At 40.8% G+C, this 16944-nt stretch overlaps 1 protein-coding gene across 7 annotated transcripts in view; it reads left to right on the forward strand.

Annotated features, from left to right (window-relative positions):
* Positions 1-16944, forward strand: part of LOC133472273 (protein diaphanous homolog 3-like) — a 247402-nt gene that overhangs the window by 78412 nt on the left and 152046 nt on the right. For 4 of the 7 annotated variants that reach the window (XM_061762856.1, XM_061762881.1, XM_061762891.1 and 1 more), the window contains one exon: positions 16515-16547. The exons of the other annotated variants lie outside the window; for them this stretch is intronic. In XM_061762856.1, the coding sequence (XP_061618840.1) occupies positions 16515-16547 (33 nt within the window). The remainder of the gene's footprint in view (positions 1-16514; positions 16548-16944) is intronic. 7 annotated transcript variants of the gene reach the window in all.

A 16944-nucleotide genomic window follows, 5' to 3' on the forward strand; every position in this document is an offset into this window, starting at 1 on the left:
CCTCCAGCTCTGCTTCCTGTTTTCTCTTCAGTGCCACTGTCTCTAATCCATACATCATGGCTGGCCTCACCACTGTTTTATAAACTTTGCCCTTCATCCTAGCAGAGACTCTTCTGTCACATAACACATAATACTCCAATGTAATGTAATGCATTACATTGGAGTATTCACATGATAAGTGATGAGTCGTCTTGACGATGTAATACCGTATGTCCTTCACTACCAACATTGAAGAAATGTTTGATCAAATATCGGGCTAAATCAGCACAAACGTTGGCTGATCAGAATAAACTGATAAGGTACGATAAATTGTGAGTGTACAGGTTTGGTCGATGAATAATTTTGTGTGTGTGTGCGCCAATGTGCATGGGTGTGTGTGTGTTGTGATTGGTGTGTATGTTTGAGTGTTTTATCGGGAACATTTGAGGTGTTCCTTGGTTGTCTCTGAGGCCAGCCTGTCATGTACAGCATCAGTCATGGTCTTTTTTTTCACAGCAGTTTTATTTCAACCACCATTCCCTTTCGTGCTTTCACAGTGCAATTTACTGATACAGCCTTGTGGGAAGCTATTTTTCGGGTGAAATGTGCGTATGCAGTTTTGCCAATTGTCAAAGCTTTGTCATGTACCCTTAAAAATGTAGCCAGCTTCGTAAGAGTAGGACATGACTCTCTAACCTTTTGAGCTCTTTATTCCATTTAATAGTTGTGGCTTTTCCATTATAGTTAGGGTCAATACTTATTCACGGCACTGTAGTTAGTTTTTAGTTCGTTTTGAATTTTTCTTTTTAAATTCAGTTAGTTTTAATTAGGTTTTACAGCAGGTTTGTTAGTTTTTATTTGTTTTATTTAAAAAAAAAATGCTTTGTTTTCGTTTAGCTTTTAGTAGTTTAAATGTTTTTATTTGTCAAATGTGAGATGAAAAAAAGATCAAGTATTGGGTAACAAAAGTCAACAAAAAATACTGTTAAAAAAAGGACTAACTTACTAACAGATGAACAACCATCCACTAATCAAAGGGCTGATGGTCATTATGCTGGGTCAGAGGCTAAAGCAAAGCAAATAAAATTTATTTACATAGCGCATTTCATACACAAGGTAACTTTTCAATGTGCTTTACATGATTAAAAGCATTTAAAAACAAAGGAAAAAAACAGCTAATAAACATTTAAAACCGAGGAAATAAAATGAAATAAAAGTACAATTAAAACGGCGTACAGTGCAAGAAATACCATTTAAAAGTGGAAATGATCCAAAAAGCAAAAAATAGTTTTTAACCTGGACTTAAAAACATTCACACTTGGGGCTGACGCCACTTCTGTTGGGAACTTATTCCATTTGTGTCCAGCATAATAGCTAAATGCTGCTTCACGATGTTTGCTTTGGACTCTGTGCTCCACTATTTGACCTGAGTCTGTTGATCTCAGAGCCCTACTGGGTTTATATACCATTAGCATTTCTTTCATGTATTCAGGACCTAAACCATTTAGTGATTTATAGACCAGTAGCAGAACGTTAAAATCTATTCTAAAGCTGACTGGAAGCCAGTGTAAAGACTTTAGAATTGGAGTAATATGCTCTGACCTCTTTGTTCTGGTCAGAACCTGAGCTGCAGCTGTTTAATGCTCTTTTTGGGGAGTCCAGTCAGAAGACCATTACAATTGTCAGGTCTACTTGAGATAAAAGCATGGATGAGCTTCTCCTGGTCTGTTTGGCACATGCAAGCCTTCACTCTGGATATGTTCTTCAGATGGTAGAAGGCAGGTTTAATAATTGATATGACTGTTGAAAGACTTGGTCGGACTGCAAATCAGCTAGCACAGACTTCACAATAGAAAAAGTCAGATAGTATTGAGTCAAGACAGCACGATGGTTTCAGCTGCTGAACCGTTTTCGCTACAGATTTTTGGTCAACTGTAACAAATTCTGACATTGTAATAGAGTTTTTCCTGGGTGGCTTCAGATTTAGTATCATTTTATCATTTTGGTGATTTGTGCTGACGCGTGGGCGTGTTTTTTTTTAACCTGATTGATTGTAGTTTTCACTAAAATAAGCAAATTCAATGCATTACCTACTGTTAGGAGTTCTGGAGCTATCTGATTCGGGGGGTTGTAAGCTCGTCAACCACAGCAAACAGATTGCTTGTATTGTTGAAGTTCTTTTTTATTTTTTATTCATAACCTGTCCTGTTCAGTAGGATAGCCTTGCAGAATAGTGGATCTGTTGGCCTTTGTGCTGGAACAGTTTTGCTGTGCAACAGAGGAGTTTGAAATACCGTAATTTCTCGCGTATAATGCGCAACCATGTATAATACGCACCCCCAAAGTTTACCTCAAAATTCTGGAAAACCCTTCTACCTATGTGTAATGCATTTTTACAATGCATGATTTGGCTTCTACCCATATGATCAAAACATGAAGTATTATCTGTATTTTGTTAGTTTTTTTTTTTCAAAGGATTATTCTGAAGTTAAGCACTTTATTTGAACACGTAATACTTTTTTTGACTTGCTTTTATTTGGAAATTCACAGCCCTACTTTTACTTAGTAAATGAGAAAAAACACAATTGTGCTCATATGTTTGATTAGCCAGGTAGAATTTGTAAGATGGGTACAATTCTTTAAAGAAAACATTAAGGACCAGGGGAAATGGGAAATTTTATTTGAATGGGATTCAAATTAAACAGTCAAGCATTTCAGAAAAGCATTATCATTAAACAAAACATAACCATAAAGAAATTAATGATGGTTGTTGTTCAGTCATATTTATAAAAAAAAAAAAAAACAACAAAAACAAAACAAAAAAAAAAAAACAATATTTCACAAATTCTGCCAGGGTATGTAAACTTATGAGCACAACTGTACATATACGCAGTCATACGGAATGAAAGTGTACAGCTTTTTCATTACCACTAGATGGCGGCATACATTTATAAAATGTGAAATTTCTTCCCCATTTGCCCCTATACCTATGTATAATGCGTACTATTGACTTGACAATTTTTTTGTGGAAAAAAAATAGTATTATACACAAGAAATTACGGTACTCCCTCTGTTTATTTTCAAAATTTTAAATATTCTGATGTTTATTGAAAATGCAGCCGGTCAGAAAAGAGTTTTAGGGACAGACAGACAGAGGGAGAGAGTGGACAGGGGGTCTCGGGGTGAAAACCACAGCAGAACAATCGTGAGACAGTCTTGATATTTGAACAGAAGTAACATTACAACAGTTATTTGTAGATTTGTGAGGGAGGGGGGGCACCCGGTGAAGACATGCAATAACTAGCGAAGAGAACCGGATAAGAGAGGACAGAGAAGGACAGGACAGGATGTGGGAAAATGAGCAAGACATTGTTAATGGCGAGTGGTGCGGTGGGATTCTTTTTAAGTGTCTAAACACCTGAAAGAACCTGTGAGTTGATGTGAGTATAACCTGTGTTGTTATTAGTCATCCTAGCACAAGTAATTCAAGTCTATAGTTTCTGTCAAACTTTTAAGTGAATGAACACTATATCACATGCATGTTAGTCAATTGGTGTACGTAGTTGCTGTGCTGGCGCATCGAGGGATGGTGAGCCTTGTTGAAGTTCTTACTTATCATTTCAGAAAAGTGTTGCTGTCTAGACCTGACTAACTCTTGGTTAAAATTACAAAGACTTTGTCTGTAGAGGTCATAGTCAATTTGGAGTTTAGTTTTTCTCCACTTACGTTTTGCTTTCCTACACTTTGAGTTAGAGGTCTTTACCCTCATTGTGCTCCTCCACGGTGTTCTAGGTCGCCTCAAGATTGTCTTCATTTTAATAGGAGCAACAGCATTCATGACATTTGAGATTTTCCAGGTGAAATTATCCAAACCTTCATTAACTGTCTCAGCATTCACAGTTTGTGGCACAGCTATGGTCTCCATAAACTTTGTGGCGGTACTCTCATTTATGTACTACCTTTTCTTAATAGACATAGAGGTTGTCTGGATCTGTAATTCAAAACATACACAAAAATGGTCATAAATAGCCATATCCTTAATGTCAAGTGATAGAATTTCAACATCCTTAGAGATGACCAGGTCTAAGATGTGACCTTGAGTGTGGGTTGGACTCTTAAAGGTCAGATGACAAAGTTGTCATGGGGTCAGTTAAAATTCTTCATTTGCATTGTTTATATGTTATGTAATACATGCACGTAACTTCCAGCAAGTTTCCAATTACAGTTTAGCTAAAAATTAGGTTTTATTTACGCGCATTAAGCCCTCCTCGAACATACCTGAAGCTCAAGTCACCGGGGTGTGGTTACTCTATCCACTTCAAGGACTACCAGAAAAGACGTTGCAATTGACAAACACAGAGCGCTACGCTCTATCCGCAATGGCGAGCAACGTGTTGGAATATGAGGAGGAGGAGGATTTCGACGTACAGGGGCACCCAACTGAACTTGGCATCGTCAAACCGTACGTTTGAGCCGATCGGGAGATCGGAACCTGACAGTGACGACGACGAGTAGCCAAGTAGCAGCTTTACAACAGAAAAAGAGACCACTGGGTTGATGTGACGGTATCTCAAAAGCATGTCTTTTTATACAGTCATGGCTTGAAATAATGGCACCCCAGGGGTGCCAATATTTTTTAGCACGACTGTACGTGTTATATATTCGTATACGTTTCAGTGACACGGCACAAGCTTTTACATAGTATGCAGTATTCCTATATATTGTGTGCCCCTTGCTCGAGTACCGTTATAACACGCCACACAGAAAGTCTTTGCTGTGTCTGTTGGCTTGTCATATAGGCAAAAGTACAGACAACAGTACTGAAAAGTACTGTGTGGGTCTTTTTTTCCTACTCTCCAGTGCATAGTAACCATAATAGAGTCGTAGGTATGTCTAAGGAAACCCGCACCTCTTGTCTACGCCGCTTCACCGTGGCGGCTGTGAGATTTAATTCTGTTGCTGGCGGTTGAGATCCCGATGGCCGTAGGAAAAATAGTTGGCACCGCAGCTGATTCCCGCCTCTACCTCTGTATCCAATGCATTCTGCTAAGTCTTTCTCAAAACATGCTGGTTCGAAGTGATCAGCACAGAGTTTGGAATGCTTGCTAGGCACCCATATGTGACCACGTTTCTTCCCCTGTCGATTGACCTATCCACTGCTCACGTATTCCTTTTTCACTTGGAAAGTAAAAAAAAAAAAAACTCTTCCCACTCCCTGAACCATTTGTACAACCAAATGCCACACAATAAACCATCGTGACATCGCTAAATCATACGACAACAAATACACAAGGATGGGAGCAACAGCCTGGAACAATAGCACACAACGCCGAATCAACAGGCTGTTTGGCTCGTGTTACGTCACAGTGCCCGGATAGAGACCCGAAGGCACTAGATGCAAAAAGCAGAAGGCACATTCTGCATCATATTTATCGTTTTAACTGCTGTATATCTGTGATATAATCACCTTGAAATGGCAATTGTGGTTTGTCAAGGGGTTCTAGAGTTATCAAGAAAATGTTTAACATCTTTGTCCTCTGACCTTTTATGTGTTGAGAGAGGTCAAATGTGTCTAGTATAGCAGAGAGTTCTTTAGATTTTTTTTCCGTTATTGTCAACATGAATGTTAGACTCCTGTTATGACAAAATAGATGAAAAAAACTGTTGGATTTATCTTACCCAACATTTGACCCAAGTCTGTCGATCTCAGACAGACTCACTTCATTTCGATTTTTAACTGTAGAATCATTTTTATGAAACAAATACATTTACACTCAGAGTAAACTTGTCATACATGAATGTTGTAGTTTAAACATCGTAATCACCTGGATCAGGAAACAAATCAGGTAAAACAACATCATCATCATCATCATCGTCATTATTATCAACCTCCAATAAAGGATAAATCTGCTCCATACGGTTCCATGTGGGTTATGGCTGTGGTGATTAATTTACTGATTAATGCCCGAATGCATGGGATACAACAACATCCACACAATGTCAGAATGGCTGCAAAAACAGCAATTGATATCAATATTGGTGAAATTAGGGTTTTATATTTACCAAAAACGTCCATTCAGCTGTTCCACAAGGAGTGTTGATTGAGGGTCCGTAGACCATCGATGGCTCTGGTCAAGCTGCCATCTGAAGCAGTATTGTTTGTTCTCCAAACATACCGCAAACACCTCCCTCTCTTGCGAGGAGCATGTCGACAGCTATGCGGTCTTTGGAACGTCCTTGAGCTGCTCGTGCACAGCTTCCAACCCACTCTGAGTCCAATTTCCTAATCTCTGTACATTGAAGTGGATATAGTTTATCCCATCAACATTTTTATTAATCGTACACCAACAGCATATGAAGTATTCAAATCCTCCTGCAACTTGGTCAGCTAATTTGTATTGATTAGGAACCCCACGAGGAACACCTATGGCGTCGATGTATGTTTTATGTTAGATAATTTTCCCTCTGCCAGGATAAATCTCTTTTTTGTCTATGTTCTAGATTGGACAAAAACATTGGTGCCCTTTCCATTAAATCTTGAACAGGCATAGGATATACTGACACATGCAATATCAAAGTGATAATAACGCACAATCCAGCTATATCTTTAGGTAATCTATCAAACATCCATCCATCCATCCATTTTCTGAGCCGCTTCTCCTCACCAGGGTCGCGGGCATGCTGGAGCCTATCCCAGCTGTCATCAGGCAGGAGGCGGGGTACACCCTGAACTGGTTGCCAGCCAATCGCAGGGCACATAGAAACAAACAACCATTCACACTCACAGTCATGCCCACGGGCAATTTAGAGTCTCCAATTAATGCATGTTTTTGGAATGTGGGAGGAAACCGGAGTGCCCGGAGAAAACCCACGCAGGCACGGGGAGAACATGCAAACTCCACACAGGCGGGGACGGGGATTGAACCCCGCACCTCAGAACTGTGAGGCTGACGCTCTAACCAGTCGGCCACCGTGCCGCCATCTATCAAACAGTCTATCAGAATCAAAATCATCTCCACTTGCCAAGTATGTCCAAAACACACAAGGAACCCGTCTCCGGTAGTTGGAGCCGCTCTAGTACAACAGACAATCACTTTGGAGACATAAAGACATTGACAAAAAACAATTGTGCAAAAAGATGCAGAGTCCTCTAGCACTTAGAGCAGTTCGAATGACTAATATCGCAATAGTCCGGTGCAATGACCATTGTGCAAAGGGCGCTAAGACTTCAAGGAGTGTATGCGGTTTAAAGTGACGAGTAGTGCGATAATCTGGGACAATGGTTGTGCAAATGTTGCAGATGCTCCTCAATCAGTGTGCAAATGGAATAATACAATCTTGTGATAATTATGCCGGAACTATGCGCAACAAAGGCCTGGGACCCATGCAAACAACACAATCTTTTCTCGCTACATTTGCTGCTTGTTCCATCAATAGTAACCAATTGTTATTTTGTCCTGAAACTCCTGTGACAACAAGGAACCAATCATCAGTAGTTATGTTGTTAACCATTAAAATTTGTCCACCTTTCTTTGAAGTTTTCAATGGCATTTTTGGTTTAACACGGTTCCTATAACACAATGCTACTTGGAAGTGGGGATCTTTTCCACCAGAATAGGCCCACAAGCTCACTATCAAACACATTGGGTGACTTGATTTGTATTTCAATATTAAACTATGGGCCGTTTTGCTTAGGTTAAACTTCTTTCTATGTTCTTTTGCGGTTTTTTTTTGACCAACTGGACCAATCATAACCTGTTTCACCAATAAGGTGTTCCCATTCAAAGCCTACAGTTGCATACCAGTCATATCCAAATCCCCAATTCTGCCCATTCTCTTGAGCATCATTGGTGAGAGCCGCATATGGAATTAGGATTAAAGCAGCTCTATTTTGGGGGGCACAAAATATTAAACCGTTTTGCCGCGTTTGGAGGCCATGCCCACAGTTCTGATCTTCAACTGTACTCCTTTTGATACGAGTTAATGATTAAAACATTTTTTATTATTGGGTTCGTCATATTGGTCCAGTTGGTAGGTGATTTTCTATCTAAAAAATTGGTTGTATCATTTAGGGTGGGACGTCCCATGTACCACAAAAACAAAACCAACACCATAGTAGCCAAAGTTGCTACGTAACAACTTATCGAATCTCATAACTAACGTGGGTGTGCCTTTCTGCTGAGTTCTCACTAAAAGGGTTGGTGTCTTTTTTCTTCACTGACCAGCAAGCGTTTTCAGAATCTACACATCTGCTCCCGCTCCGTTATCAGACTTTTGCTCACCTTCCCTATTTGAGTACTCAGCTGAAATGACTGTTTTACAGTGTGTTAAATGAAGCCACGTGTTTCTTTCTGCTATTTTTTTTTTTAGGGCTGTAAAGTGTCAATCTATCTGTGCCACCATCCCTCCGGTTGAGACATGTGACACAGCATGGCTCAATATAGCAGCCCATTTGAATAGGTTTTTTTTTTTTTTTTTTTTTTTTTTTTTTTTTTTTTCTCCCTGTGCTAATGTAAATTTCATTTTGTAGTTTTGCACTTTGTTTTTCCCAATAATTGCGTTTTTGTTGTGGAATACTCATATTGGCTATCAGTATAGATTGTACCATCTTTATTTATCATTAGTTTGCATGCCTCGGTTAATGCTACTAATTCAGCAGCTTGTTCAGCCAATTCCTGTCAATCATGCTGCGTGCCGTCATCAAGTAAGGGTATTAGTGTGGCTGGATTTAAGGTTGTGAATCGCTCAACAGTCAAATGTGGTTGTGACAGCAAGATGGCAATGCAAGATAAATGTCTTGCAGGTGATAAAAACGCCATATTGGTTTGCAATAGGAGAGCAGACACTGTATGTGGGACCTTTAGGGTGAACTGCTCCCTACTGCCGTCAAGGCTGCCACAAATGCTCTGACATAATGTGGTAATGCACACGTTACGTTGTCCAATTTAGTTGAAAAATAAGCTATTGGTCTTAGCTTATCACCGTATTGTTGTGTAAGTACGGAGGTCATGCAATAGCTTTTACAATCTACCATTTGAATGAATGTTTTATCATTAAATTTGGAAGGCCTAGTGCAGCACTCGACACCAAATGTTGTTTAATGTCACAGAAGGCCTTTTCTGCCTCTGTACTCCATTAAACAGGTGATGTAATTTTAAGGTTGTTTTCATACATTAATTTTGACAATGGTGCAACAATTTCTGCATAGTTTGGAATCCATGCTCTACAATAATTTGTCAGACCTAAAAATGATTATTATATGTTTCTTCGTCTGTGGTTTAGGATTTTTACATCATTTTACATCATTGCAATTTATTTTTGTTAACTTTATGTCCCTCTTCTGTTAGATGATGCAGCAAGGTCAATGAATCTTTGCATGTCTCTCCATCTGTAGATGCCAGAAGACATGCGTGTTGACATAACTTGTGAATAAATAGTTGGACTTTCACAGTAACCTTGCGGTAATCTAGTAAATGTATATATATTTTTTTTCTCAAATGTGAATGCAAACCAAAATTGACTGTTATTTTCTATTGGTACTGAAAAGAATGCATTACTTACGTCCACTACTGTAAACACAGTAGCGTCTGGTCTTAATGAATTTAACAATGTGCGTGGATTTGGTACGCATGCTGCTCTCTGTATTACTGCAGCTCATCACATTCTTTTTTTTATCTTCTATTTTTGTGATAAGCTGCAAGGCTGCAGACAACAGGGCCTTTCCCATGTTTAACGGTGGTTTGTCTGGGATATCGATTCTGTAATAGAATGTACTTTCTCTGTTTTTCCAGTGTTACATAGAGGTCCTCTCTTTCTTTCCCATTTACTGACAAGGTTATTTCAGGTTTTTCAGTGTCCAAACTCAGAATGTCCTGTAAATTGAAATCCACCTCCTCATTCTCTGTAATGTTTACACAAGAGGATTTGTTGAGTTGGGAAGCAGGCTGGCCTAGTCATGCGGTAGTTTGTCCGTATTCTCTTTTATTTTATATAATATGATTCCTGCAACGCGGCTATTTTTTGTGTATTTAACCAACCATTAAAGCCGTGTTCGGTTATCCCTGTCTCTAAATATTAAATTTTATCAGGATCCTGTTTTTTCTTTTTTCTTTAAAATTTTACTTAATGAACTTCCAACCTTTACACTGCAGTGTATTCCTGTTTTTTATTTTACTACTTCCTTTCCCCATTTGAAAGAATTTGGTTCAGTGTAATACTACCTAGGGTAGTCTAGAACACTGTTTCTTTTCAGTAGGACGGTGATTCAAATTTACTTTCTGTGGTAATTCTCACTTCAACTCTTTCGAGTGGAGAATTCTTGCCTTTGCATCTACAAAAGTCCACCGTTTACTTTCCCACTGTTTTGGTATGGAATGAAAAACCTAGTGGTTTCCCATTTCCCATTTACACTCTCATTCAAACAGTTTTCATTCACACTGGCTCGTCAGAGGACTCCGCCGTCCTATACGGAATTTAACTACGTCTGTCAACAGCTCATTAGAGGACTCCGCCGTCCTATACGGAATTTAACTACGACCCCACAAAACTTTCCTAGTTTCTTTATTCATTAAACACAGAATTTAAGTACGTACAGGACTCCGTCGTCCTCGCGGAATTTGTCGGACTGCGCCGTCCCTCCATTACTTGCCAGTGACTAGTATTACACAAGGTTTATTAAACACGGAATTTAAGTACGTACAGGACTCCGCCGTCCTCGCGGAATATGTCGGACTCCGCTGTCCTTTTTCCTAAATTGTTTTTTTAAAATTTAACTCACCAGTCGTCTTCAATCCTGTGGATTGTCGTCAACCTTCAGATCCCAGTTGAGGAGGACGAAGACCAGTCCCGTAAAGGGTCTTACTTGCCGTGGCCACGGTCTCTTAACTGGAAGTCGGCTCCACAACTGGAATCCTCGGGTGTGTTGACATCCGGCTCGAAGGACCAACTTAATGTTGGATTTATCTTACCAAACATTATAAAAAATAGACACAAAAGGAATGAAGACACTGGTTTCTTTTTCTCATGAGAAGGGCGTATGGGAGATTGTTCAGATCACAGCCTCTCAACACGCTCTAACCAATCTCTCCCGTCGCTCCTGCATTTATTTGAAAATAGGAGGGGTTTTCCCAGACATAATGTTCTAAACAATAAGACACAACACAAAACATTGGACCAACACCTGTCACGTCCCCGACCACATCCGATCACGTCCTTGGTCCAGGCGCCCTTCCATCGGATGATGCTGAGTCATCTTTTTGAAGGCGAGGCATCTAAAATCGTCCATAATACTAATGCAAGCTAAGCAAATAAATGATAACTTCTAGAATATATTTAACAAAAACGCTCGCTGAACAAGTAAACAAAATTCGAAAAAAAACCACCCAGACTCACCCAATATTTGTGGGGACTTTAACAAAGCTAAACTCAACCACGAACTCCCTAAATACAAGCAGCACATCGACTGTTCGACCAGGGAAAATAACATTTTAGACCACTGCTATACTATGCTAAATAACGCATACCGTGCCATACCTCGTGCAGCTCTGGGCTAGTCTGATCACTGCGTAATTCACTTAATACCAACATACAGCCAAGAACTTAAATGCTCAAAGCCTACGGTGAAAACAGTGAAAAAGTGGACCAACGAACCAAAGATAGAACTTCAAAGCTGTCTAGACTGCACAGACTGCTGTGTCTTTGAAAATTCAGCTGGCAGCCTGGATGAATATACGGACACTGTTACATCCTATATCAGTTTCTGTGAAGAGGTGTGTGTACCAACAAAGTCATTTCGCACATTCAATAACAACAAACCATGGTTCACTTCCAAACTTAAGCAACTTCGCCAGGCAAAAGAGAATGCATATCGAAGTGGGGATAGGGCCCTGTATAATCGCGCGAGAAACCAGCTGACTTAAGAAATTCACATTGCAAAGAGAAATTGTGCAGTAAATTTAGAAAAACAATTTACCGCTAACAACTCTAAATCAGTCGAGCATGCATTACAATCACTAACCAATTACAAGCGACCAACCCCCCATGCTGAGAATAATAAAAGAATAGCCGGCGACTTGAAACCCCTCTACTGCAGATTTGAAAAGGACACTTTCACACCCCACACCCACCCAGCTGCACCACGGACCACCATCACATCTCTGACTTCTCCGTTGACCATCCACGAACAGGATGCGAGATGCATCTTCAAACAACAAAAGATTAACAAAGTGGCAGGCCCAGACCTTGTGTCCCCATCCTGCCTCAAAGTCCAGCTCGCTCCAGTTTTCACACAGATCTTCAATAGATCTTTGGAACTGTGTAAAGTACCATCCTGTTTCCAACTCTCCACCATCATCCCACTCCCCAAGAAACCTGCAATCTCTGGTCTGAATGACAACAAGCCTGTCGCCCTGCCATCTGTGGTCATGAAGTCCTTTGAACGCCTCGTGCTGGTCCACATCAAGAGTATCACAGGTCCCCTGCTGGACCCTCTTCAATTTGCCTACCGAGCAAACAGGTCTGCGGATGATGCAGTCAACATGGGACTGCATTTCATCCTAGAGCACCTCGACGGCGCAGGGACCTGGGCGAGGATCATGACCGTCAACTTGAGCTCTGCGTTTAACACCATCATCCACGAACTCCTCTCCTCCAAGCTTCTCGAGTTCAGAGTCTCACCTGCCATCTGCCAGTGGATTTACAGCTTCCTGACGGGTAGGACACGGCAGGTGAGGCTGGGGGACACCACCTCATCTACACGCACCACCAGCATCGGGGCGCCCCAAGTTTGTGTCCTCACTCCACTGCTCCTCTCTCTCTCCACGAATGACTGCACCTCAACGCACCCGGCTGTCAAACCCCTGAAGTTTGCAGACGACACCACAGTCATCGGCCTCATCAAAGACTGTGATGAGTCTGCGTATCGACAGGAAGTGGAGCAGCTGGAGCTGTGGTGCGGCCGACACAACCTGGAGATGAACACGCTCAAGACTGGAGAGATGATTGTGGACTTCAGGAGGCATCCTTCGCCACAGCTGCCCCTCACACTGTCCAACTGCCCTGTGTCAACCATCGAGACTTTCAAGTTCCTGGGAATTACATTCTCTCAGGACCTGAAGTGGAAGATCAACAACAACTCCATCCTCAAAATAGCCCACCAGAAGATGTACTTCCTGTGGCTTCTGAGGAAGCACGGCCTGCCACAGGAGCTGTTGAGGCAGTGCTACACAGCAGTCATTGAATCAGTCCTATGTTCTTCCATCAGTCTGGTTTGGTGCTGCTAAAAAAAGGACAAACTCTGACTTTAACGGACAATCAAAACTGCTGAAACGATTGTCGGTACCGCCCTACCCACCCTTGAGGACTTGCACGCTGCCAGAACTAAGACACGAGCATGAAAAAATCCTCTTGGACCCTCCACATCCTGGTCACCACCTCTTCCAGCTCATTCCCTCAGGTAGGCGCTAACGAACAATGCAAAGTAAAACAAGCAGACATTGCAACAGCTTCTTCCCTCTTGCCATTAACTTCTTAAAACCGATAACTTAGAATTCCATTGCAACAAGCTGACAATTTTTGTCTTGAGTTTGTTGTCATATTTCTGTCGGGCCAATTATACATTATTCGTGCACTCACTGTAGTCGTCTTGCCACGCTGCACTATTTGCATATCTGTTGTTGACCAATACTGGCCACTCATGTGCCTGAGTAGCATCTGCAACATTTGCACAATCGACATTGTCCCAGATTATCACACTACTCGTCACTTTAAATTGCATACATTTCTTGAAGTCTCGGCGCCCTTTGCACAATGGTCATTGCACAGGACTATTGTTCCTTTAGTCATTTCAAACTGCTCTAATTGCTACAGGACTCTGCATCTTTTTGCACAATTTTAAAAATAAATAAATAGATTTTACCACATTACTGGCAACCTTTTATTGCTCAGTGACTTTTTTGTTGTTGTTGTCTTTGTCTCAAAAGTATTCTCTGTCAATTGACTTATTCATTCCTCGTGTGTTTTTGACATACGTGACAAATTGGGGATTCGCTGTGGCACCTCAGGTTGCGGGAGCATGTCCGCTACAGGGTACCAGAGAGTGAGTTTTGCGTTAAGACTTTGCTCCAATGGGGCAGGGAGGGGTGTGCGGGAGATTTAAAGTTAGGGTTGGGCATCGAGAATCAGGAACCGATTGGAACCGGGACTAACGTTCCGGTTCTCCCGGAATCATTAAAATTTTTTCAAGTCAACTCTCAGTCAATTCGGTGAGTGCAACAATAAAATACATCTATGCCAATATTGAGACAACTAACAAGGTAAACGGTTGCGTGCACTTTTGCACTGATGGTTTTTAGCGTTTATTTTGTCTTCAAACAAACGTAAGAGCGGATGACAAAAAACAAAGCTTAACATTACGCTAAAACTTCACCGTAGCAACTTTACATCACAATGAATTGGGACAAAAGTCACATAAACGTCTCACAATATCAAAAACACTAACCTTGTGCTTCATCGGTGGGTAAGGAAAGGAATCAGCGTTTTATAGCTTTTGTTTCCAGCCATTTAAAAATAAATAAAAAAATCACCGGTGCCGTGCAAAATTATTTTTCGTGCCAAAATGCTGAGTTCCGGTGCGTCCCCTTCAAAATAAAAGGCCAGAAGCTTAACACAGGAAGTCAACTTAAAACTTGCACATATAAACCATTTGACGTGATGAAACAGTCCCAAATAACGGTTTTAACAATGCTATATTTAACTTTTATCGAAAACATTAATATTAAGTCAATTGGGTTAGTTCCACATACATTGCCTTTTAGTTCATAGGTTTGATATTGATACTGGTTATAAAGAACCCAGAGTCAAATGTTTATTTTAGTTCATGCTGTGGGCTGCTAAGAAAATGGATGTTCATAATTTGGGCACCCTTTATTTACAACATCCATCCGTTTTCCGAGCCGCTTCTCCTCACTAGGGTCGCGGGCGTGCTGGAGCCTATCCCAGCTGTCATCGGGCAGGTTGCCCTGAACTGGTTGCCAGCCAATCGCAGGGCACATAGAAACAAACAACCATTCGCACTCACAGTCATGCCTACGGGCAATTTAGAGTCTCCAATTAATGCATGTTTTTGGGATGTGGGAGGAAACCGGAGTGCCCGGAGAAAACCCACGCAGGCACGGGGAGAACATGCAAACTCCACACAGGCGGGGCCGGGGATTGAACCCGGGTCCTCAGAACTGTGAGGCTGACGCTCTAACCAGTCATCCACCGTGCCGCCCTATTTACAACATGTAAAGTGCTTTTACCCAGCCCCCTAAAAGAATCGGAATCGAGAATCGTTTGGAACCGGAATCGCTCAAATTCAAACGATACCCAACCCTACTCAAAGTGCTGCGTCATCTCATTTCATTCCTCCGATTGGTTGAGTGACGCTGATAAATCTATCTACGCCTCGTGTCGCCTTATCTCTTGTTCCTCAAATTGTTTGGGAACAACTGCATCATTTTGTCCTTCAGCCGTTTCAACAAAGCCGGTGTTTTCCTTTCGGGCTGCTGAATAATCCACGCAGTAAATAATGTTGGCAGCCAACAAATTAAAATTAAAGAAACCATCTGCCTTGTAAAGATGTCTGCGCTCCCAAAAAATGTGGAAATTGTCAATGAAATTCACTTTGAGCCACTTACTTAATTGACTGAGCCTACTGAAACGTTAATCTCCAACTCGTACAGTTGGGAGAGGTCCACTTATGAAAACCTCAGCATCCAAACATTGCACTTTTGTTAGGAGATCAATCAAATCTCGCTTTAGTACCTCTGATTGCTGCTTGACAACATCCAGGGTCCCTGTGTGTATAATGACAGATTTCACAGTTGGGTGCCCATTAGTGACCTCCAGGATTTTTTTTTTGAGATATCAGACACCATGTCATTGGTAAAACACAGTACATTGGTGTTCTTCTCACTGCAAAAACGTTTCACATCCTTGACAGCTCCATCACAACTATTAACGTTTGGGGTGCCATTTTTTTTCTTGTATGATTTAGTTTCATCCCTTTCAGCGGTGGTGGAGGATGAGGCATTCTTGGTCAGGGTCTTATAAAAGTGGCTCAAATCTATTTGTAAGTCTGATGTCAAAGTTTTACATTGACTTGCGTGCTCTTGTCTTCACTGTAATGACCTGATTTCACATACTTAGTGATTTTCTTTTCTTTTTATTTATTTATTTATTTATCATTCATTCCTCGTCTGGCTTGTTAAGTCTTTTCTGTGATGTGTCAAATAAAAATTGTTTTTTGGGTCCATTTGGTTCTACTTTAATATTGAATTAAATCGCAACCTATATTGAATTGCAAACTAAGGAATTAAAATCAAATTGGGGTTCTCTACAATGCCCAGCCCTATTGATTTTATTAGCTACTCATCATTTTTATTTCAAGAATTGTATTTGTCCTTTTTAACTGTCACACTGCAACAAAAACGGCACTCTAACACACGTTTATGTGCTCTTCTCTGTGTACTTTACCTGTTTTAAAATGTTAAAAGATTCTGAAGATAGTACATCAACTGAGGAGCCACGTAAGTCCACTCTGTGTGTGATTTTTAGTGTATTTCTGTCTATAGGTGTGTATTTGTAGGAGTGAGTTTGTGTTCAGACCAGCAATATCTTCAATAGACGCTCATGTCACAAGTCACATCTTAATCATAAAATTAAGCAGTCTTGTAAGAGTGCCAGGTTGAACAATGGACAGTCTTCCATCCCCTCTCTTTGCTATAGCTAGATTACTGTGTGTGCAAACTGTGTCTCAAGATCTAGAATCGGAAACTTTCATTCCTACTGTAACCTGCTAGTAAAGAGACGTAAATGTTTTTTTTTTTTTTTTTTAAATCTTATCACAAAACACTGTTTTTCACATACATCTTGCAAATACTTCCTTTTGAAAAAGGCATACATTCGGGTGGATCATTCTAGAGC

This window comes from Phyllopteryx taeniolatus, chromosome 2 (assembly GCF_024500385.1).
Source record: "Phyllopteryx taeniolatus isolate TA_2022b chromosome 2, UOR_Ptae_1.2, whole genome shotgun sequence".
In the NCBI taxonomy this organism is placed as follows: domain Eukaryota; kingdom Metazoa; phylum Chordata; class Actinopteri; order Syngnathiformes; family Syngnathidae; genus Phyllopteryx; species Phyllopteryx taeniolatus.